We start from the raw sequence: 24,479 nt of genomic DNA on the forward strand, positions 1-24,479 counted from the left end.
TTAATGTTTTTGAGAACTGATTTGTTTGGACAGAGGTGCTAAAAGAAGCAGGCACTTAACTTTTCCCTCCAACAAGTGCTTATTTCATTAACTTAATTGAAATGCTAGTATTAATATTTACCCTTTGTATTTCAATATGTATATAAAAATTCTCAGGCTTCAGTAAAAATAGACATTACTTATTTCATTAACTTATTTCATGTTTTATGTTTATTTCAGCTCTTTAGAGAAGTAAGAATAATGAAGATCTTAAATCATCCAAATATAGGTACCTTGTTTCTTTCAGCTAATTTCCAACTCTGGAGAAATATTAGGTTTTTTTCAATGTTAAAATTATTGTGGTGTGAGTTTAAAAAATGATTCTGCTCTAGGGTGTCCACTTACTGTAAACTCAAAGTAATCAATACTTTTTTAGAGCTTTGTGTTTAAAAAACACCAACCAGTTTTGGTTGCTGCACAAAACTGTTAATTGCATTTTGCTTGTTTTAAGTATAACAATTATTTTGATGGAATTCAAATTCTCATGAAAAATATGTATTACGCCAAAACTGAGAAGTGGTCAAGAAATTGTTCAGGATTGTACATTTATATGATGTAGTATCATTATGTTACTGTCAGCAAACTGTGTGATAACTCATTTGTCACCGTGTATGCTAATTTAGTGCATAAAGATGGCTGTTGCTGATGCTTAAGTCTGTGGAAGTTTTGCTTAATTAGTTGCTTTTCCCACATACCAGAAGCAAAGTATTGTTTCTTGAGAAAATATTGTTCTTTGTGAGTTGACCGAGTGTGTTAGAGTATTTACTATTTAGTAACATTAGACAGAAAAAAAATCTGCAGAGCAATAGTCTGATGTTGTCTAGGAGCAAGTAAATAGGGTGGAGTTTTTCCAGTGACAGGATTTTCTGTGGGGTTAACAATACTTCTGCAACTAGTTAACTGATTAATGAATGTCTGTCTTTTTTAGTGAAGCTCTTTGAAGTCATTGAAACTGAAAAAACTCTCTATTTAATAATGGAATATGCAAGTGGGGGTAAGTATCTCTCTCCAGTCGTGACACACACAAGCAGATTGCCAAGTGGGAGAAAGTACTTGTTTTCTTTAACGTTTGGCTTTCTTTTTCAGCAGATACTAATGTCATAGTAGTGTAAAATCTTAAGCAGAATCTTTAGTATTCTCTGGGATTTCTTTGGGAATTAATCATAACTTGTAATAATAAGTGATTACTTATAGCTTGTAAAACCAGCTTCTGAAATTATTGCAGCTTAGTAATGTTTGTTTTGTTTTCACAACTCAGATTTAATGGGAATCTTTATTCAGCCATCAATTGTTGCTGTCCATAACAAATGCCACTTTCTCAATTTATTGTATTCAGCTCCTTACCTCTGGTGTCCCGTTTGGTAAAAACATGTTCAGATGAAATATTTGTGTTTTGCTAACTGTTACGTTCAAAAGCATGAGTGCTGCAACTTCTGTTTTTTAGATGTTGATGACATTTGACATTTGTATCTTAATTATAGACCTTGTGTATCAGGAATTGTTAGGCTTAGCCTTATGCCATTTTAGGAAAAACTTTCATTCCTGATTGTGCAGCAGGAGAGGAGTATGTATTATACAATGTCAGATACTTTTACCAGAACTAGAATTGAGGTATTCAGGCTTGAGTTACTCCTTGCTGGCTAAAACCTAGCACTGACTTTGTCAGTGTGACCCTTGAGTGTCAGCAACTGGGAATCTCAAATAATTGAGCCTTTTTGTAGTTTTCAGAAGGGGATACAGAGACTTCAGAGAAAATCAGCATTGAATTCTGACTCTGATGTTAGATACATAAGGCTTAATGAATTACTATTAGTCAGGTAATGATTCTCTACCTATATGTTTTCTTCTGGCAGCTTCCTAAATACTCAGCCGAGATTTGTCTAAGCATAAACAATGTTGGTAAACTGGTGTTGAAGTATTGGCTAGGACAGGTGTTTGTGGAGGCTTCTCTGTACTGTTTGATGGTATTGGACTTAAAAGTGAAGTCCTGTTGCCATCTAGTGATTAGCTTCCAGAAGGTAGAAGGGCCAGAAGTTCTCTAAAGTAGTGAGCATCTTTCTTAAAGTAAAGGAGAGATACATACTCGATGATCCGGTGGGTCTCTTCCAACCTGGTTATTCTGTGATTCTGTGATGCTGTGCTGGCCTAATAGGCCATGAGCAGTATGCAGGCATCAATTTACCGTATTTCCTCTTTATCAAGATACTGGTCATGCATGATGCACATGAACTTTGTGGCTGTAAGATGAAAGAAACTATTGCTGCAGTTGCAACACTTTACATAAATTGGGTATAATTCTTTGTCTGCTGTCATTTTCCGTGAATTGTGAAGAAGTGTTCAGGTTTCTCTCTTCAAGGCTTTTTGAAGAAACAGCTGTGAAATACAGCTGAGAGACTTATCTAAGTTCAGTATTAAATAATGGACTATAGGGGGAAGTAAGATTATTTTCTAGAAAATCCTGACATACCCTCCGATTGCTCAGTTGTTGCTTTTCCTGCTGTAGGACTCTAGATTTTTATTTTTTTTTTTTAATTCAAATTTGGAGTTGCTTCTTTTCAAAAATGTGAAGTTACTCGGTTATTCACTTGTGAGGTAGCTGCTTACAGAATAGTGTTTTCTTGCTCAGTAGAGACTATTTAGATATTTAAGCCACATGGCTGGGTTTTAGCAAAGAAAATCTCCCATACTCTCAGAAACGTGTCAGTGTTTCATGGGCCAGTGGCTGCACCTAGTGCTCGAACCTTGTAGTCTATATTGCCACACTATAAAATTAATGAATTGATTAAAGGGAAAAAAACCCAAAACACAACACATCTTTTGTACTGATTTGGTTGTCTGCAGCCATACGACATTGGGCTGCTTCAGGAGTGCGTCTTACAGATCTGGTGGTTGTGTGAAAGATTATGTTAGTGTGTATCGCGTTGCTGATTATTGTGACCTTCCTTGTGGGTACCTACAAGCCTAGATTAAAACTAAGATTTCTGATTTCGTCTAGAACACAATTATACTTAAGCACAAATAAAAATCTAACGCTGATGTGAAAATATTCACAAGTATCAGCAGATACGCTCACATATGAAGCAGTTTTTTTAGGGCAAAAGCAACCCTTGTGAGAAAGTCTGTGAAGGGTACATGTCGTCTTTATTTACAAAACAGAAGTATGCTGTTCAGTTTGTCATAAATAATTGGAAGGAGATGGGGGTTTTTTGTCTGTATCCACTCATTCATTAAGTCTTATTATTTTCTTGTATGAGAGATGACTATGTAGTAGATTGCATAGTAGTTATGCCTTGTTCTCTTGAGTTTACCTGTAATCATAACCTTAAAGTACAACCATTTTAGTGAAACTGCTGTGGGAAACTGCTTGAGAGGAATATCTGGATTCTCAAATTGAATTCTGAAATTAACGTGTGTCATTATTGAATTGTAGGGGAAGTTTTTGACTATCTGGTTGCACATGGAAGAATGAAGGAAAAGGAGGCTAGAGCTAAATTTAGACAGGTATGTATAACATTCCTATACATCAGCTTCCCCACCCCCCTCTCTCATGTAATGAACAAAACGGCTGTCCTTTGTGTTAGACTTCCAACAGTGTTCAGTGTGTTGTGGACTTGTAGTTCTAAGTGAGAAAGACTTGGATTATAGTAGTGCTTTGAAAGGATTAGTAGTCAATTCAGTGGTGCTAGTTTCTTTAGTGCTGTGTGCCAGGGTGTCCAGGAGTGCCAGAACACACTGCTTGGTTTGGAAGTGTATTCTGTTCCAAAATGCATTTCCTCTGGGGTGTTTTCATATATCCCTGGTTCTGCTGGTCTGTAACATTTTGGAAGTTATTCAGATGTAACAGGCTACAAACAGGCCAATGTCAAAACGCAAGCAGTGCATGTAACAGGGATCTGTTCACATCCATCCACTTACATGAAAAGATGCAATTTAATAGTTGTTGTAAAAAACATGGAAAAGTAATTTCTAGGCTTGTTAGTTTAGATTTCTTTATGATGGATAAACAAGCCTTGCAAAGATGGTAGAATTTCATTCGTATGTAAAAAGCATTTACATTCTACAGTAAAGCAGTATTGAGCAGTATTTTTTATAACTAACTTAAATCCAGATCTCTGCTTTTGCAGCATCTAGCTTCATTTGCAGATCTGACTAGTCTGAGATGCTTTGTGTGCTCTTGTGAGGAAATTTGTAAATGACTGCATTATTTCCATCCCTTGTGTCACTTGGATAACCTAGATAATGTTGTGGAAAGTAATAAATATCAAAATTGTGCTCCTGCTTAAAGACACAATAGGGACAAGAGTGTTTTATTGAATGATATGTAGGGATTTTAAACTGGTGAATTGTGGCAGTGACCTGGCAGTCAGTTTCACTGGAGGGGCAGGCTCCAATAGCTTCACTTTTTAGGCTTAGCCATGCAGAAGTATTGTAGAAGAAATTTGATAAGAATATATGTGACTGCCAGGAAATTAATCAATGACTTCCACAAAATGCCTTATAAGGAGAACTTATGCTTCCCTAGTGTGACCAAAAGAAACAATTTGGGAACTAGGAAGCTGTGCCACGACTGTTTCATACAGTAAGAACAGTGTGAAAGCAATATAAGCAATAAGCGTATAAGTAGCAATGAAAGTAGAGGAAAGATAGAAATGTATTTAACCCAACATAAGGAGGAAACAAAAGCATTTCTGTGAAATCCTTGTTCCTTTTCTCTCATCTCTTTGAATCTTGTATTTATGCACTTTAATCTTCAGGGGTAAAAAAAAAAAAATCACCAAAACCCAAGCAGAACAAACCCAAAAGAGCAGCTGCACACTTCTTTGTCCTCAATTTATTTATCACAGGCTGCATGGAAAAAGATCTTGCAGTAATTTTATTGAAATTGCACATTTGTTCAACAGTCATAGAATCCCAGGTTCAAAGGGACCTCAAGGATCATCTGGTCCAACCTTTCTTGGCAAAAGCACAGTCTAGATAAGGTGGCCCAGCACCTAGTCCAGCTGAATCTTCAGTGTCCAGTGTTGGGGAATCCACCACTTCCCTGGGGAGATTATTCCAATGGCTGATGTTCTCATTGTGAAAAAATTTCCTCTTGTGTCTGTTCATAATCTTACAGGCCTATAATTTTCTAGATCCTCCTTTAAGCCCTTCTTGTAGATGGCGGGGGGGCCCTAAGCCTTCTTGCAGTCTTCTGGGACAGCCACCAGTTTCTGAGACTTCTCAAAGATTATGGAGAGTGGCCTTGATAGGTATTGGTCGTCTTTTCCATCTCTGGTACGCTTCTGTCTTGGTTTTGAGCTGACTCAGAAGCTCACGGTTAAGCTGGGGGTGGTGGGGGGCCCTCTTGCTCCACCTACTTCCCTTAGTTTTAAAAGAGATGACCTGTTTTTGTGCTTCCAGAGCATTCATGAAAAATTTGCAGTATTGCTAGCTCCTTTGTCCTTCCTGGAAGCTTCCCAACAGAATCTGCCTCAGCTGAGCTCTCAAGTGAGCTGAAGTTTTCTCTTTCAAAATCTAAACCCTTTGTCTTAATACTAACTTTCAAGGATGCTCATCAGGATCCCAGATGCCACAATACTGAGATCACTACAGCCAATGCTATCACTAACTGAGATATTACAAAGCAGATTTTCTTGGGTTGTGAGTAGCAAATCCAGCAGTGCCTCATTCTTTGGCACATCTAACATTTGTATGAGGAAGCAGTCCTGGATGCACTCCAGGAGCTTGATCGATGACATGAGCTGCTGCATTGTTTTTTTAACAAATGTCTGGGTAGTTGTATTTGCCTGTAAGAACCAGGTTCTGTTGACCCGAAGCTTGTTTAAGTGACCAACACATTGTTTTGCTGGCCCTCTCGTCTTGATTTGTAGGTCAGTAGCAGTTGCCTGCTGTAAGATTCCCCTTGGAACCGATCCCTCTGATCTTGACTTGGAGGCTTTCAGTAGGGTTTCCACAATCGCCATAGTTGACCTCTGTACATTCAAGGTTCTCCTTGACTCCTGAACTCCTCCTCCTCTTCCCTGCCTGTCTTTACAAAAAAAGCTTATAAGCCATGCGTTGCAGTCCTCCAGTCACATATATTGTCACACTATATTTCAGTTATTCCTATGATACCATAACTTTCTGACTGGGTGTGGAGCTGCAGTTCCTCCTGTTTGTTCCCCAGTCTGTGTGCATTGGTATACCGCACACTTGAGGTGGTTGATCTTCCAGTTTACATCTTTGGAGGCAACTTAAGAATACGTGTTGCTTCTGTTGGCTTGGCTTCTTCCCCAGTTGGATGCAATGGTGCAAGTGTTGCCGCTTTGGACCCTGCCCCACAAGTCCTGCCTCACCGTATTGGCTAACCTGCTGCCGAAGATTCCCTTTTAGACAGGTGGATCCCATCTCTGCCTAACAGACTGTAGTCATCAACAAATGTCCCATTGTCATAAAAGCCAAAACCCTCGTGATTGCACCATCCATTGTACATCAATTTCTTGCTACCCCCTTTCCTCTAACTGGCAAAATGGAAGAAGCGATAGCTTGGGCACTGGTACTTTTCTTTTGCACGCTCACGGCTTTGTAGTCTTCTGCCCGGGCTCCAGCTTACAGTGTCTCATTAGTGCCCGTGTGTAAAAGTGGATAGTAGTCTGTACTCTTGATAAGTTGTGACACCTTCTTGGCAACATCTCAGACCCATAAGGCAGCAAACCTCTTGTGACTCCCTGTCAGGATGGCAGATGGGCGCCTCAGTGCCCCTTAAGAGTTACTTATTACAAGCTTTTGTCGTTTCTTTTTGTGCTGTCTACTGTGCTGCTGGTATAGTTTCTCCTTACAGACCTTGCTTATGGTTGTCTATAGCTGTTAGAGCTTCATATTTGTTTTGGTTGTAATGCTGGAGGGTTGAGAGTGAAGCAGAATCCTGCTTTTCTGGGTCACCAGGGTCCAGTGTGCCTCTGTGATGTCTGCCTGAGGAACACGGTTCTTAAACCACTCCCTATCCCCATCTCAGCCCCTGTAATACTGCATAGCCTTTTAACTCTTCTGCAACTCGACCACCTGACTCAACAGTTCATCAGCCTGTGTACATCTTTTGCAACTACCTAATGTTTTGTAACAATTTAACTCCCTTTTAAGTGAAGACTTGTGGAAACAGGTCAAACATGTTTTACAGGTACACTTTGTGCTTAGTGTTATGGGATAACGTGAGTTGTATAGGATATATGTAACTTCATTTTTCAAAAACCAATGTGAAGGGAAAGAATTTAAAAGATAGTTACCTGCTAAGCTCTGTATTTGACCCATCAAGTGTTGATTTTAGGTACTTCAGATTATCAGCTTGGATTTTTCTTTCTTTTTCTACTTTGGTAGACTAAACACTGTAAAGGAAGGTATGTAGATATGGGTAGGTATGCCTCACTTGGTTCCATTGAAATATACAGAACAATGTTTTTAGGTTCTCCATACAAGTCTTGTCTTGTCACAAGCAGCTGGGCTCTGTCCTCCTTCAACAGCTGACTTTCTGGCTGCAGAGCTCAATGCATTTTAGAGGACCTTGATCTCAAAGATAAGAGGCTTTTTTGAGAGCTTCAAAAGCATGAGCGCCTGTTAAAAACAAGGAGAACACCAGTAGTAACCCAAGGAGCAGAAACTATAGCGCGAGCGTATTGCGCTTTTGTTAGAGAAAAGAGCGTGCGTACAGGGCAGAATTTGGGAAACTTTGTTCAGAACTTGGCATTCATTAGGCGTTAGGACTCTGACTGTTAAAGGAAACTAGATCTTACTGGGTTTATAAGTCATAAAACTATTCATTTCACATTGTGGTCCCAGAATAGCTTCATATCGCTCTTAGCCATTGTTGAAGAGAGAATGCTCTGTTAGACCTATTATCTGACTCAGTGCAGCTGTTCTTCGGTGAGAAAGAGACTTATGACATAATAGGGATTTACTTTTTTAATTCATTAACTGGTTTACCAGATGATAGCTCTCTTTAAACTGAAGAAACAGTTGTACCATGGCATAGAGCTCAGTTCTTACAATAGGTTGTATTACATCTTGCATTCAGATCATTTTTATTCTTTCAGTAGATGAGATTTCTTCATTGAACACTTGTGTTTTACCTGAGCAGGCACTTGCAGTCTAGCAAGCAAAGTGCAGAATTTGGTAATTCTCTTCTCTTTGCTTGTTAAAATTTAAGTTTTTTTTTTGTCCATTTTGTTAGGCATACCTAAGATTTTTACCAGGAAAAAAAGAATGTAGAAGAGAGTGATCACGTTATTACAGTCATGCTTGACGAAGAATACAGGAGAAGAGTGCAAACGCTAAAAATACAGCAATGCTTTGCATTTCTCCATTTCAAGCTCCTTTTGTGCAGCCACGTGTGAGAAATTCAGATCTAGAACGTTTTGCATTCTTAATGTCACCTTAATTTTCTTTCCCTATTAAAGGCTATCAAGTAGTTCTAGTTTGATCTTACAATTCTTTTTCCATAGAAAAATCTGCCCATCTGGAGAAGATTAATGCAAAACTGGGAATTGAAGACTTAGAACAGGGGTCCTCCCAAAATCCGTGTCTATTACTTCCTTCTCTTTACTGCAGCCAGTTAGATCTGGCCTCCTTCAGCCTTCCTGGTCTTTTCCTGCAGAAGCGATTTAGAAATTTTAATGCTGGTAGAAGTTAGGACAGCTCTTGGAAAATAAAAAAAATCCACAAAATACATCTTACTCGTATGTTCCAGTTAAGAAACTAAATACTCCATGGCAGTGTGGAAGAGACCTTGAGAGGTCATTTATCTGTCCTTTTGTCATTTTATCCTTATGAAGATTGATTTGTCTGCCTGGAGATAACTTGTTCTAATTTGTTTTGAAAAACCTGTGATTATACAGGTTTTAAAATCCCTCCCAAGAAATGTACTTCGATACCCCAGTTGTTACCTCTAGCAAAAAAGTCTGCTGTTTCTTCCCCTCCCTCCCCACCTGACAAGTATCGCCAGATTTCTCACACTCAGAGGGGTTGGAGTTGAGGGATCTGTCAATGGAAACAGTGGTGGAAGGTGAAAGACAGAGGACTCAATCCGGTGCAGCCATGTTTTGTGCTATTTTTCATTCTGCTTTGACCGCAGTTTTTTAATTATTTATGTCATACACATTGCGTTATTTCCCTTCCATTTAGATTGGACTCCCTTCTGCAGTCTCTGTGCTATCCTGTTGCAATGCAAAGTAGTTCAAAAGCATCTCCAAAGGAAACTACTGATTGATTATCTGCTAGACCTTCCGCTCTTAGGTACTCAGAGTAAAAGCAGTTTGGGAGTGAGTGGTATAGTGCTGTGTCTCTGCAGTCCCGTATAAAGCTTGAGGCGTTTGTCATGCTGTCAGCGTTGGAAGTGCCTGCAGAGCGAGCTTGTGACTGGTGCTCACGTAATGGTAGCAGAGAGGAAAAGAAGGAAAACCAAAAGGATGGTACAAGTGATGGCGTGGGAGAACTTTGGCAGTTTCAGTAACTGTAAAAAACTGAACTTAGCATCTTAAAGAGGGACCCAATACATAAAGGAACAAGCAAAATCAGAATGAAAGTGTTTGGAATGGAAATACTTCAACTTTTTGTAGACTGCTAGGTTTCTAAAGTGGCATTTTGTACTTGTGTGATTCAATAACACAGGGGCACAAAGATCATAACATCAGTACTTAAGTTTCAAACACAAAATTGACTGGTAGGTCAGTTCTTTGACCTACCAAGAACCTTACTTTCAGCTGCTTTCACCTACTCTCAAATACTGGGAGAGAGAACCATTGCTTCTTACTAGTACAGGAGAATCCTTATGCTAGGCTGGGCAGTCTGATCATGAGTTATGTTTTGTAGCAGTAATGATACTTCATCTTTCTGTGTTGCAAGTCTTGATCTTGGACAAAGAATGGAAATATATTTAAGTGTAGGTACTACAGTAAATTATTTTATGTGCTGTTTCACTTATTTTGAGAAGTCATAACCTCTGCCTCAATTCTGACCATGTATACATGGCAGTAAAATCTATTTTATCACATCTGATCATGGAACAATAAGACTTTATCGAATTTTTCCATGTGTGTACAGTTCTGCAGCAATGCTTGTGACTAAAGGAACATACTAGGACACTGTACTATGTAAATAGCTTATATAGTTTGCTGTATAAGGCAGTAAAAAATGATATTTGGAAATTAGAATGGAAGAAATTATTCAATTACAGTTGAGACAGATTTTTTTTTTGTTGAGCTTGCTACTCTTGTACAGTATACGAAATACAATACACCATATTTACTTAGCCAGCACAGACCTCTGTTAGATGCACAATTTTCTCTCACTGCTTAGGTTTTGACAAACAAGCTGTTTCCCAGTAGTTTCTCCAGTAGCTAGGCTGCTTTCTTATCCTTTTTCTCTGCGTGCTGCAGCATGAAAAATTACCTTTGGAGGGGAACTGGAAAACTTCGGTCTAGAGGGAAAGCATTTATAGCTATATACAGTATTAGAATGGAAATGCTTCAGTAACCTTTCTGAAAGTCATTGCTTCTACTGGTCTATAATTAGCCACACAGGAAAAACAAAATCCTCTTTCAAGTACAGTAGAAACCAAATAGATCAAATAAGAAATACTTAAGTTATTTAGCAGCTTTCCTCCAAATACAGCGGTCACTGTAGTATTTGGTTATGTAGCTCTGAGTGGATAAGTACAAGTCAACTTTATTAATAAATGTTGCACTTCTTGATTAAAAATCGTGTTTCTTTGAGATGTCACTTATATAATTGGGCTTGTTTTCTATCCAGATAGTATCTGCAGTGCAGTATTGCCATCAAAAGCATATTGTTCATAGAGATCTCAAGGTGAGTAGGAAAAAGTATGTGAAGTGTGTGTCAGCTTCTGTACCTGTGGGTGTGTAAAATGTAGTGTATACTAAGCTTACTGATTGGTTATTTTTCTTTTGCCTGTGTTATAGCGAGTTTTGAGGAATGTTTACAGTATAGAACGATTTCAAATGAAAGGAAGAGGATTTGTAAGACTTCTAAGTATAGAAATATAATGGCTTCTTACTCTGTGGTCAGATTGGAATCTGATGCAGGTCGGTCTTAGCTGAATGGTATTAAAAAATAAATCTACTTTGATAGAGGTATGACAAGCTTTGGTCTCAAATAGAATGCATTGCCAGTTGTGATGATTAAACTGAAGTTTGGCTTCTTTGTAGCTTGGCATGAAATGATATATCCCTTCGTTAAAATGTGCCTTTTATATTCATAGTGTTGCCGCATAACTTGTTCAACTTATGATGGCTTAGTAAGTTAAAAAAAAAACCCTCCTCACCCCCACCAAAAAAATCCCACACTTGAAATAAGTTTGAAGGCCACATGTGTTACCAAACTTTTACAAGAAGTATGCATAGTGAAACTGTATCTTGTTTTCATCTTAATAGATCAAAAACGTAAATGACAATAGCTCAGGATGCATTTCTGTGGAGAAAACAGATGCTAATAACATGGTTTTCATGTAGCTTAACAGCTTCCGTTGTCTGAAGCCATTGTACAGAGATTTATCGAATAAGGAATATGTGAGTGATAGACTAAAGCATGCTGAAAGAGCTTGCAAGGAAGGGACTCTTTAACAGATATTTCAGCTTTTTGCTTTTTAAGAATGAGTAAAAACAGACAAGAGCGTTTAAAATCGAGTATTTTAAGTTCATTTTACCATCCATTTTTTCTCTTCCAGGCTGAAAATCTATTGCTAGATGCAGATATGAACATTAAAATAGCTGACTTTGGTTTTAGCAATGAGTTTACAGTTGGAAATAAACTGGACACCTTTTGTGGCAGCCCACCATATGCTGCTCCAGAGCTCTTTCAAGGGAAAAAATATGATGGACCTGAAGTAGATGTTTGGAGTTTAGGTGTTATTCTTTATACCCTTGTGAGTGGATCTCTTCCTTTTGATGGACAGACCTTAAAGGTGAGTTCGTGTAGAACATGTTGGGCATGTTTGCCTAATGTTTTAAGTGATTTGCTGCTTACCACTTACTGTCTGTTTTTCTTCTATTTTCAAGGAGCTTAGAGAAAGAGTGCTAAGAGGAAAATATAGGATTCCTTTCTACATGTCCACAGACTGTGAAAACCTCCTCAAACGTTTCCTGGTGCTAAACCCAACAAAAAGAGGCACTCTAGAGGTAATGGCACAAATGAGGGGCATCAGAAAGCTAGACATTATGTTTTGCAACTATATTTTTGAGCTGTAACTTATTGTCATACCATTCCTGAAGAGATTATTTGGGGTGGGTTTGGGAGAGAGAGGCTTCCTCTTGAGGCAAGCATATGACTTTTTTTTAAGATTTTGTTTGCTGGGGTTACAAGGCACCACGCTCCACAGTTACTTTCAAAATGAACATGAGACTACACTGCATATGTCATATGACTTTTCCTAACGGTTTCAATCACAGAATCACTGAATCACTAGGTTGGAAAAGACCCACAGGATCATCGAGTCCGACCATTCCTGTCAATCACTAGACTATGCTCCTCAGCACCCCATCCACCCATCTCTTAAACACCTCCAGGGAAGGTGACTCAACCACCTCCCTGGGCAGCCTGTTCCAGTGCCCAGTGACCCTTCCCGTGAAATATGTTTTCCTAATGTCCAGCCTGAACCTCCCCTGGCAGCGCTTGAGGCCATTTCCTCTTGTCCTGTCACTTGGGAGAAGAGGCCAGCCCCCCTCTCTCTACAACCTCCTTTCAGGTAGTTGTAGAGAGCAATGAGGTCTCCCCTCAGCCTCCTCTTCTCCAGGCTAAACAACCCCAACTCCCTCAGCCACTCCTCATAAGGCCTGTTCTCCAGCCCCCTCACCAGCTTTGTTGCTCTTCTCTGGACTCGCTCCAGAGCCTCAACATCCTTCTTGTGGTGAGGGGCCCAGAACTGAACACAGGATTCGAGGAGCGGTCTCACCAGTGCCGAGCACAGAGGGAGAATAACCTCCCTGGACCTGCTGGTCACACTGTTTCTGATACAAGCCAAGATGCCCTTGGCCACCTGAGCACACAGTGTGGATTCCTGCATTAATGGATGATCCAAAAGGACATTTTCTAATGTTAACTGGGTATTGACTGTTAGATTATGGTGTGTTTGCCTTTTTCCTGCACTTTGTACCATCATGGAGGAGAAGGACCGTAACATGACTAGTTTCCATTGTCGAGCCTGGACCTACTGGACTTGTCAGAGTTGTCGTACTGCTCCTGGTCTGTTGTGGACTTCTAGCTTTCAGCTGTGTACTAGAATATACCTGGTTGGGAAGCAACTTGACTTGATGTGCACAGTTGATTTTCCTTACCGAAGCAAACCAAAACTGCATAGGTTCTGGAGCCTGTTCTGGAAAAGAAAAATGAGAAAAGGCCTTAGTGTTCCATAGATGGAGGCAGGGAGGAGTTCTTTTAACAACTCGTTTTCTTTGCTGCTAACTGTATTGTACTAACAAAACCCTTTCTTTTATAGCAAATTATGAAGGACAGGTGGATCAATGCAGGGCATGAGGAGGATGAACTTAAACCTTTTGTTGAACCAGAACTAGACATCTCGGACCAGAAAAGAATAGGTAATTGAGTGTTTTTCAGAATATGGTACTGTTTGCGTGATATGGGTGGGGTGTTTTTCTCTACCATTCTGTATTTGTTTGTCATTTGGAAAAAGTAACTAATCTTCTAATAGTGATATGTCATTAGGCTTGTGTTCTCACACTTAATCGTTTTGTTGGATTCTTTAGATGTTCCATTCTTTCCCTTGAACTTAAACACTCATCCAGCCTAAATAACAGAGTGTTTCTGTTACTTATAATGTGTATTTCATTTTAGATATTATGGTAGGAATGGGATATTCTCAAGAAGAAATTCAAGAATCCCTTAGTAAAATGAAGTATGATGAAATCACAGCTACATACCTACTGCTAGGAAGAAAGTCATCAGAGGTAAGTACCGTTCTTACAAATGCAAAAAGACAAAGGAATCAGGAAGTGTCCTTAGCAAAGTTAGAAGCAAAAATTAAGCCAGTAACTAGAGGCATTGTATTCCTGCACAAAAGTCTGTTATAATCAAATTATTCTAAATATCAGTGGCAACTGCCAAATGGTGCTGTGTTAGTTCTTACCCTGATCTGAGTCAGTAAACTTTTGCCTTTAGGCTTCCCAAAACCACTCTGCTTGCTCAGCAGTTAACTCCTCTGAAGGACTTTGTATGCCACTTACTGTCCTGTCTAGTCTAGGAGCTCAAGTGTGAATGTGCCAGCTGTAAATATTTTAAGAGAATCAATCAGCAGGACCGGTCAACCTAAGTAAAAGTCTTGCCTTGTATTTCCATGTGATTCTTGGAGGACTTGGCACCAGTAATCTGCTCTTTGTTCTTCTGCTGAAGGAGTTGGTGTGGCAGCTTCTACTAAATGTATCCTCTCATCCTGTTAATCTTAGAGATCTCTGAGGGGAGAGTACTGAAAGTAGAGATGTATTTTTTTTACCATTTTTTATTCTCCTCTGAGGAGCTGTGGATTCTGATGAGTTTTGCCTAAGACAGTTGCACAAGAATCTAAGAGAAGTTGGAGCCTCTAAGTAAATTTCTTGCTGTCACAAAATTTCCTGTGTACCAGTGCCATCTTCCATCTGCCTCCCGATTACTGCTCCCATAATGTGGTGTTTGTTTGATTTCTTTTGTCTGAAGTTCTTGTTTTAATATTCTTATTTGTATTGTAGTTGGATGCAAGTGATTCAAGCTCCAGCAGCAATCTTTCACTTGCCAAAGTTAGGCCAAGTAGTGATCTTAATAATAGCACTGGACAGTCTCCTCATCACAAAGTTCAGAGAAGCATATCTTCTAGCCAGAAACAGCGGCGGTACAGTGATCACGGTGAGCAATTCTCATTCTCAGTGTTGCAGAATATAGTGATTCCCAGTTACTGAATTTCTTTCCATCCCCCAAAGATAAGGAGTATGACAACAGTGTAGCTCACAGCACAGTGGTGAAATAATTTACTGAATAACTAATATTGTTTTAAATTGATTCTCCTAAAAAGCCTTCAAAATATCTTCTAGAGGAATGCTGAATACACCAACTTCATTCTCTTATTCTGCCTCGTGTTGTCCTTTGCATTCCTGACCGTGCTGGGAAAGTCTCGTTGCACAAATTGAAGAGAATGTTGCAACCCCCTTTTTTCATGTAAAGCATAGCACTCCTCCCCCATGCTCTTGTATGTCTGTTCAGCTTTTGTTTTCTTTTGACACTAGTAGGTCAGCTTGTGTCTAAAACTTGAAGAAATGTCAGTTTGCCAATATTTCTTGTTTCCTGTTCCTTGAGGGTAGTGTCACTTGGTTGTCCTGCAGGAATTAAATTTCGAAAGATCAGTGACTCAGACACACTTAGAACTCTTCTGCCTAATTAGCGTGCAGGATAATAGCTGATGAAGTTTCTTGGTAGCTTAAACATCTTCCTCCCCATACACTAACTCACAAAAGGAGTCTCTGTTTAGCTCTACTTTTAAATACCTCAAGTGCATTCAGAGGCTGCTTTCCTTGAGGAGTTTCCTGGAATGATGCTTACTCTGGTTTATGGTTGGTTTTAATATTTTTTTAAGAGATACAGATTTATAGGCATTTTTATGTGTGTGTATACACATACAATTTTTGATTAGTTATTAAAACACTAAGCACAAAGCTGATGTATCCTCTTCTGAGGAGTTGTAATTGAGATGGCAGAAAACACAATCCTGACATTCCTACAGGCATTTCCCAGTGTCCAGGCAGCTAATAAAGCAAGAGGGAGCTTGGGACTGCTGAAGGAGCTGCCTCATTCTCAGGTTTTCCTTGCACACATGGGGGTGGTGGTGGAGGAAAACAACTGCTGCTTCTGGCTTGTCCCAGGAGCACAGTCTGCTGGACGTTAGTGCTGCTAGCAGTCCAAGGTTGTGTCACCAGGTACCAGTTGGTCTCAGGAGCCAAATTTTACCAGGAATTGGCTTGGACAGCATGTGCCAGCTTTGTGCTGAAAAGTGATCCTCTCATATGAATAAGTCAGTTACTTGTTAAGTGTCTTTAAGATGTTTCGAAAGGGTTTTTCCTACCAATGCAAACCAGTGTCGGTACTCAAACACCAGAAGACTCTGTTGACATTGTAATTATTTCATGGAAATCAGATAGTGTCTTTGCCTAAAGAATTCAAATAATTGGTTGTTATTATGGCCCTCCTGTCCTTATCAAGGTCAACAGAAGACAGTCACAGATCTTTGAATTGTGATACAAGGGGAAGCCTTACTAGAGTTGACTTGACTATCAAATCTGTCAGATTTTATTACAACGTGGGGGCCTTGCTTCAGGGTGTTGTGTCTATGTGTGGTCATTGCCTCCCTCCTATCCCTCTAACCCTCAAAGGTGGGGGGAAGGGAGAAAGGTTTTAAGTGTTTTGTTTTTCACAATATTTTCTTGTCTTCTGAAACATGCGTGTTACAATAGCTTGAAGAACTACCTTTTTGCAACTCTGATTCCCAATGTTAATTATTTTGATTCTCACGTGTGAATACGTTTCCATTGTAGTGAAAAATAGCTACTGAACTTCTGAGAAGAAAAATACTTTTCCTGTTTTGTTTGCTTTTTAAGCTGGACCATCTATCCCCTCAGTAGTGGCATATCCCAAAAGAAGCCAGACTAGTACTACAGACAGTGACCTCAAAGAGGAAGGAATTCAGTCAAGAAAATCCAGCAGTAGTGCTGTTGCAGGAAGAGGAATTGCACCAGCTAGTCCAATGCTTGGAAATGCCAGCAATCCCAATAAGGCTGATATTCCTGAGCGTAAGAAAAGTTCAGCTGTACCTAGTGTAAGTAGAAACACTTACTGATCAAAACCATGAAATGTTTTTGAAGGTGAAAAAGTGTTAAACCTGTGATTTGTCAGTGATGCTGATTCTCATGCATCAAGAGTAAACGTAGGTATCTCATACTGTTGCCTCTTCCTCCCCTCTCCCCCACAGTCAGTCAGCTACTCAAGTTACCTCTTAATATTCCTGAAGTAGTTAGTAGATAGTAATAATTAGCACTGGTTGCTATAAGTGAACATACGTAATTTGGATATTAAAAAATCATTTAGAAAAAAGAAACTGAACACAGTCTGTTTCCTGAAATTCTGTATGAGTTATTTCTTGTATCACCAGCTACTCTTCGGTGGCCTTTGTACAGAAGAATGAAAGTTCTATTTTTGTTATCCTGTTTTATAGTTTCATGTGTATAAGGAGCCACTTTAATCTTTGTTCTCAAACAGCCATTCCAAGTCATAGTTATGTGTACCAATATTATCAAATTAAAAAGACACCCAAGTGATGTTTCTTTCACTAGTGCATAACTAGTGAATTCACAGCGTTGAGCCATGTGCCAAAAGAAAGAAAAACTTTTGGTTGGGATTTAGCTTGTATACTCTGTGGTGCCTCCCTCTGAGGCAACGTGGGAGATCTGTTTCTTACATAATGCCTCTTGAGTTTTCTAGCATTCAATTTCTAAAGCCTTTGGATTTTGGATTGAAAAATTTCCTTCTTTTCAGACAAAATCACTTCCCAGGCCTTTAGTCAATGCACAATGGAATGTTTCTTTTTAAACTTAACCCACAAAACTGTCATAAATAGTCATATTCTCAGCACTATTACTTACAACAAATAATAACAGAAGTTCCTAAGCTCACAGCTTCGTGACAATCTGAAACAAAAGAAGTAGAATAAGATATTTTTTACTTTCTTGGCTCTGTATGGTCGGTTGGTTCAGTGGCTGATAGTGACTTGGCTGGAAGATTTCAACCAAAGACATTCCTTGGAAAGACACATCTTCTACTGTAGCAGCTGTTATTTGTAAATTTCTCCAAGAGTTCATGATTTCAGGGGACCTTTTCCTGATTTTTGTGGTCCTCTACCATTTCCCTTGGGTTTTGATCAGTCCAGAAACAGTTCAGATTTTGTTCCTTGTTACATGACTGTTCTTAGATATAGTCTCAAAATGGACAATCAAATTAGTTTTGTCCTACATCGGACTTCACTGAGTATTGCATAGTGACTTATTCAAGAGCTTTGCATCCCAGTTTCAACACATTTTACTTCAAGTATCTTTAGTATCTTCATCTGCTATTCTACACCACTCCCAAATCTTGGGTATTTATTCTGGTAGTCTTATTTCTAATTTTGTACTGAAATAGAATTTGTGCTCATAAACACAGGATGCTTCTCTTTTCTGATTCAGCGTGCAGTTGATCCAACTGTTGTTTTTTACCAGTAGTGGTACAAGATGGTGAACATGGAGTCAGACTTGTGATGTCAATCAATTATTGTTTAAAATTGTCTCCGTTTATAGCTCTTCATGTCAGACTACAAACTCTTTTCCCAGCCACTGTTGTAGATTAGTCTTTTGCTTTCTGGCTCTTGGGGATGCAGGGAAGCACTGACTTCTTAGGCAATTCCTGGAACCGATTAGGGAGTTTTATTTCTTACAGTATCAGCGTACTTCTGGAAGAAAAAAAATGGGTATTGGAGTTACCATTTTGTCTGAAGTAGATAGAAGTTTGAGGTAGAGAGAGCTTGTGTTTTCACTGAGTCTCTAAGTCCAAAAATAAGCAATATGATGAGAAAAAACATTGAATCACCATAAAAATACTTTTTAAAAATAATTATTACTTTGACAGATACAGCGAAAGTAATAGAAGTGGTCCTTGCTGGAGACCTGTAGTTATGTGCTGCTCTTATTTAATAACAAAGCTTACAAGCATGCACTTAAAGATAAGAGTTGTATTTGTAGAGCAAATGGCTAAGTCTGGGGTTGGAGTAAGAGGCTCCAAGCTGTGCTTCTGAAGTTTACAAAGTGTTTAAACTCTTGCAAACCAAATAGTTCTGCAGACTGAACAAGTGCATGTCAAAAAACTTCAGGTTCATTGGGCAAATAACAGATCAATAACGAAAACCTACTGCAGGGGTTGCATAGTTAGAGCAACTAATAACTCCTTGTTTATTACTCATAGCTTTGAATTTTTCCTGAGTGCTTGTAACTAGGCTGCCTCAGAGCCCTTAGTATAGCTTTAAGAAAACTGAAAGAGGAGAATAGATGGTGTGTTTGGAAAATCAGTTAGGACCAAAAAACATGCTGATGCCCTTAAGTAAATAGATTGGTTCATTATTGCAAGTCAGAAGCTCATTCTTTGAACATTTTTTATCAGTCCTTGTCTTGGTATCTCTTTAATGTGAAAACAGCACGCCTAAGCAGTGAGCATAAGATGCTCTAGGAAAAGAGGAGGACTCGGTACCACAAATTCATCGTTTCTGCTGTGATTGGACCTTGTGAAGTCTCAACATGTGTTTTTGCAGTGTCAGCACCTCCTGCAGTGAAGGCAGACAATGCCATGCGGATGAACGTATGCAGCTAACCCCAGCCCTGGGGGCTGTCATTCCAACCAGGCTATTAGCCCCAGTTTCAGGCTTTGTGTGCTGTGCACTTGCGCAACTTAGACATGTCCAGAGATTAATAATCTGTACATCGGATGAAAAACAGGTCATAGCTGAAGAACTTCTTTGATGAATTACTAAAGGTTGTGTGCTAAGAAGCGTAAAGGCCCTAATACCAAGACTGTATTCTTGCTAAAACTGAAAACTGAAATCTTGAAATGCTTAAATCTCCTCTTTTGACCTCTTAAGATCTGAGCCAAACAGAAAAAAAGTGTATACTGATCCTCCTGTCCTTGCCTTCCAGAAAGGGCTAAGAAAATGCATCTTTAGAGTCCTTCATTTTCAGATGAGTACCAGTATTTGTCTACTCTCAAACCTGAAAATGCATAGTCTTCAGAGTTTGATCCAACATAGAGGTTGCTGTCTCATCCTTCTAGATGTACATTTTAACATTATGTGGTGGCTTCTAAAAGGAAGCAAATATTCAGTGTTCTGGGGGAGCGGGTGGAAAGAAGGAAACCACCCATATTGTATGTATTTTCCACCAGAAAACACTGTCAGATGTTGTAGGTGCTTCATTCTCCAGTATGTTCAGGAACACAGGACAAAATGGCATTAATATGCAATACATTTATGTTAATATAATTAATATAAAATACTTCAGTGTACAATTGGTTTGTGAGGACACCACAAAGTGCCTTGCACAGCGTGACCTCTCAAGAACATACAAACAGAACTTTGTGTTAGGAGCACGGTTTCATTGCTAGCAAGTTTAGTAGAGAGAAGGGAATTTGTACAGTGACAAATGTCAGAAGAAAGTGGAAGAGTCAGTGTTGACTTTAAAATAAATGGATTTCCAGACAAGGGATGCATAAGGAGTAGCGTACAAGGAAAGGGACCGGGGGGATGTCTGCTGATGCTTGGCATATGCCTATCCCTAAAGAATATCCACTGAGGAATATTTGGGAACCCTTGAGACAAGTAAATACATCTTTTGATTTAATTAATAGTTTCGCTAATCCAAAATACTCCTGATAGTCTTTGTATTTTTTAACACCAGGAAGTTGTGCAGTTCACTCTTCCATTCTTCTTTGTACATTCACGTAAAGATGTATAACTCAGCAGTCATTTAAACAGAGAATATGGCTTCAGTGTTAAATCTGCAGGTTGGGGTTCACATTGCTTGAGACTCCCTGTATAGAAAATGTTTTGCCTTAAGGCACTGGAGAAGCTTTTGCTGGTTATTGAGAATACTCCACTTTAATGGTTTTATTTCAGGTTTGGAAACAAAAAAAGGTTTGGCTACTTTCCTTTTGTGCTTGAACTAGTTTTCCCTTTTTTATCCTTCTTCCCGTGATTCTCTGCTATTACCATTTCTGTGAAACCTTTTCATAATGCTATTTTGAAAATCCGCTGCATTTCCCTTATCTATCATAGCAGTAATTCTTCAAAGAACTCCAAAAGGTTAGTTGAGCATGAAGTCCCCTGCCTGATTCTTAGTGGCCATCCTTACTCAACATGTGCTTATCCAGGTGCTGACCAGTCATTCCCTTAAGCTGGCCTTCTCCAAGACTTTCCCCAGCAGTGATGTTTAAAGTTTATAGCCTATTTTGTTTCCTGCTTTGCCCTGTGATCGTTTTCTTTAAAGACAATTTCTAAAGGTTTCTTCCACTTTCTAACCATCTGCAGTTTCCTGTGTTATGTTCTTGGGGTGGGGAGAAAAAATGTAAGGCTTGCTGGCTTTTCTTCCTCTACGACCTGGGGGTGCATGTTTATTTGGAGCACCATGCTTTTTCTACAGTAAATTGCATCTAACTTTTTATAATTCTGTTATCTGTGAATTACCTAGCTTCTCAGTCGTTCCTGGAAAATTGACCGCCAACTTGGGCATATCTCCACCCTCTTTCTCTGTAAAGACAGAGGCAAAGTAATTCTATTTCTTTTCTCCCCTCTAAAGTAAGGTCTGTAGTGTAAGTTCCCCTGGTTCTCTTGTCCTCAATGTATTATGCTTGCATCTAAATGTATATTTTTCAAAATGTCTTATGGAAATTCTCTGCAATTTGTCTGTTTGACTTATTCTTCCCTGTTTTAAAAACACATCTAGAATTTTATAGTATTTTAACGTTTGAAAGTTAATGTTTACCATCCCACTGAATTTTACCACATCTCTTTCTTAAGTCTTTGTTTATCCTATCTTGTTTAAGGGTATGATTTTAACTTAAAGGAAAATTCTGCAATCTACGAGTGGTAAAGTATTTAAAAAATAGGCTATAAAGACATAGGCTATCCAGATGTAGATAAATGCTATACATGCTGAAAATTTGTAATTCAGAACATTGGCAATTAAAAACTTTAAACAAATTTAATTTTGAGACATCAACATGAAACACAAGAACAACTTGTTAGAATTGCTTTTTCTGATTGTGTTATTCCTTAAAAATACTGGAAGTTGTTTGTGTGTTAACTTATTTAATTATTGTAAGTTCTATAGCTCTGTAGAACTAGCATGACTTAAAACATCCTTCAATTATCTGTAGATTAACCTCTGAAAAGCCTTTTGTGGGGAATAACAAGCTTGTGTTTTTAATTGTAGAATAATACTGCCCCCGGAGCAATGACGCGGCGCAACACATATGTTTGTAGTGAAAGAACCACTGCTGATAGGCATTCAGTGATACAAAATGGCAAGGAGAACAGGTACATGAAATGTCTTCCTGTGGTGTGTGTCCCTCATATTCACATTGACAAAAAATTATAATGCCAACTTTAAAAATCAATCATTTTCTAGTGTAAGCCTTAATGAAAGGTGAGTATAGTTCTTTGGTTATGGAGAACCTGTAAGTATGTTGGATTTTTATTTCTGTGCTCAGTTCATAAGGTCTTTGTATTTAAAATGTAAAAGGAAGGTCCTGTTTCTGATTAAATACATGTCATATTTGTACAGCTTTCATCTTAAATCAGTTGTTAATGCCTGTGGCCAAGCAACATATTCTTGCAGAAGAGACTTCTTTAATGTCAACCTACAAAGTCCATCTCTTGGGCCATTCTCTCTTTATGTTTCACTCTAAAGTGTACTTGTTTGGACTATTTGGAATACTGGGTTTTTTTCGCAAAGTCTCAGGGCGAAAGTAGTTTTTGTTTTTTTCTGAGCAAAGTTGAAACAATGATAGGCCATTGTCTTGGACTAATAATGTTCCTTACTCTTATCCTTGTAGTCTAATAACTTCCCAGTATTTACAGAGTTCATCTTGAGGAGGGAAGCACTAATATCTCTATATTCCGAATTAAAGCAGAGAACAGGCTTCCTCTTACTTTACTGAATGAAAGCCTGGCTGGAGTGTGCAATGGAATTGGAGTTAACCATTTCCCATGTTGGCACCATAGCCATATCTAGTGCCATTCTGCCCCGTGTACCAAGGACTGAGGAGAGCTGTAGAAAGTAAAAATATTGGTGAATGTAGACGTTGGATATAGAGTAATACTTGTGAAGAATACCGCCACATTTCCTGGCTGGCTCAGGTGTTTTAAGTTCTAACCAACTGTCCTTCAGAGTATTTTACTGGTATCGAAATAGTTGGCTGCTGCCAGAAGAGCACCCAAGTAGCTAATATTTTAAAAAGCTTAAGCTTGGAGGAGTGCGTGCTCTTCTGCTTTTCCCAGTTTCCTTCACACCTTCCTTATTTTATGATGTATTGTAAAGACTGGGAAGAAAGTAATTCTAGCTCATGATTAAGTTGGTGAAAGATCTTCTATTTTTTGCACAGAATTTTCCCTTTCCTTTTGGCAGTTTATAAGGAAGAGTGGCGAAGTTGTGTTGTTGAATGGGAAGTCTGTCTGTCCCTTGCTTGACCCCTGAAGCCTAGGGATAAAGAACATTGTTTTGACCCTGTCTCTTCCTCCTAGCTTTCTGCAAACTGAAAGTGATTAAGGAAAAAGTCAAGTATAAGTTTGAAGAGTGCCAAAAGTCTAGCTGGCCAGCTGGGCCTGCAGTCAACTGTCTTGTGAAATACAGCACAGCTATTTGGTACTGTCTCGTAGTGTGTCTGTCTCAGCTTTCAGTGATTAGTCCTTGTTAATGTTACCAAGTTTATTTAGATTCAAGTTCTCCATCCTTTCTTCGATTTGATATGTTAATAGGTTTGTTCCTTTCCAGATTCTGAAAAAAATAATCATTGTGTCCAAAATAGTTTTGATTTCTTGGGTTGATAACATTTTTGTTAATATTTAAACTAATATCTTTGCCGTATCTTTTCTACAATTTCTTTATTAAGTTTTTAAAATCTATTAAATGTTACTTACAAGGAGTGCTTGAGATTCAGATGTCTCCTTAATTTAGGAGTAACTTCATAGTCCTAGGCAGCTGTCCTTTCAAGTTGATGCTCAATTTTTTCCCAGCTTTGATTTTTTTGTGAAAGTACTGTCTTTCTGTTTTGGCATGGGTGGGTATTAAGCTCAAAGTTAACATTGATTAGTACTTGGCAACCTCATTAATTGTATATGATAGCTATAACTGATTATCCGTATGTAATTTGCCTTTTATTGTCAATATGGTATCCAAACCTCATTTGCTTATCCTGCAAAATTTAGCCTTATTTGGAGTATTTGAAATGTCTGAGTGTTTACATTTCCACTCTCAGGGAAAAAAAAACTTTATAGCTTTTATCGCTTGTTTATGGTTATTACTTTTGGTATTCTTTATAGAGGGCTAAGATGAGAAAAGATAATGAGAATGCATTGCTAATTGATTTAAATTGGAGACTTCTCATTGAAACGTTTAACACTGAACTGCACATTCGTTTGGCACAGTTTCAGAATTTGTCTAAAGATGTTTTGTTGCTGTAACTGGGCAAAGGCTCAATTGACCACATGAAATGCAGGGACCTTTAGCGCAGGCTACTTAAACATGGCTCTTGATGGGACTTGATCTTCAGAATGAACTTTGCCTGCCTTCAGGTGTTTCTGCAATATTGCTAATACTCTCAGCGTGGCAGAAAGTAACTAGAAACTT

At 38.7% G+C, this 24,479-nt stretch overlaps 1 protein-coding gene across 13 annotated transcripts in view; it reads left to right on the forward strand.

The window, feature by feature from the left end:
* Positions 1-24,479, forward strand: part of MARK3 (microtubule affinity regulating kinase 3) — a 65,167-nt gene that overhangs the window by 25,767 nt on the left and 14,921 nt on the right. For all 13 annotated transcript variants that reach the window (XM_069858905.1, XM_069858917.1, XM_069858906.1 and 10 more), the window contains 11 exons: positions 220-268; positions 968-1,033; positions 3,470-3,540; positions 10,819-10,875; positions 11,753-11,989; positions 12,084-12,203; positions 13,520-13,619; positions 13,876-13,988; positions 14,763-14,916; positions 16,659-16,876; positions 22,065-22,168. In XM_069858905.1, the coding sequence (XP_069715006.1) occupies positions 220-268; positions 968-1,033; positions 3,470-3,540; positions 10,819-10,875; positions 11,753-11,989; positions 12,084-12,203; positions 13,520-13,619; positions 13,876-13,988; positions 14,763-14,916; positions 16,659-16,876; positions 22,065-22,168 (1,289 nt within the window). The remainder of the gene's footprint in view (positions 1-219; positions 269-967; positions 1,034-3,469; positions 3,541-10,818; positions 10,876-11,752; positions 11,990-12,083; positions 12,204-13,519; positions 13,620-13,875; positions 13,989-14,762; positions 14,917-16,658; positions 16,877-22,064; positions 22,169-24,479) is intronic.

The sequence above is a fragment of the Phaenicophaeus curvirostris genome, chromosome 5 (assembly GCF_032191515.1).
Source record: "Phaenicophaeus curvirostris isolate KB17595 chromosome 5, BPBGC_Pcur_1.0, whole genome shotgun sequence".
NCBI classification, from domain to species: Eukaryota; Metazoa; Chordata; class Aves; order Cuculiformes; family Cuculidae; genus Phaenicophaeus; species Phaenicophaeus curvirostris.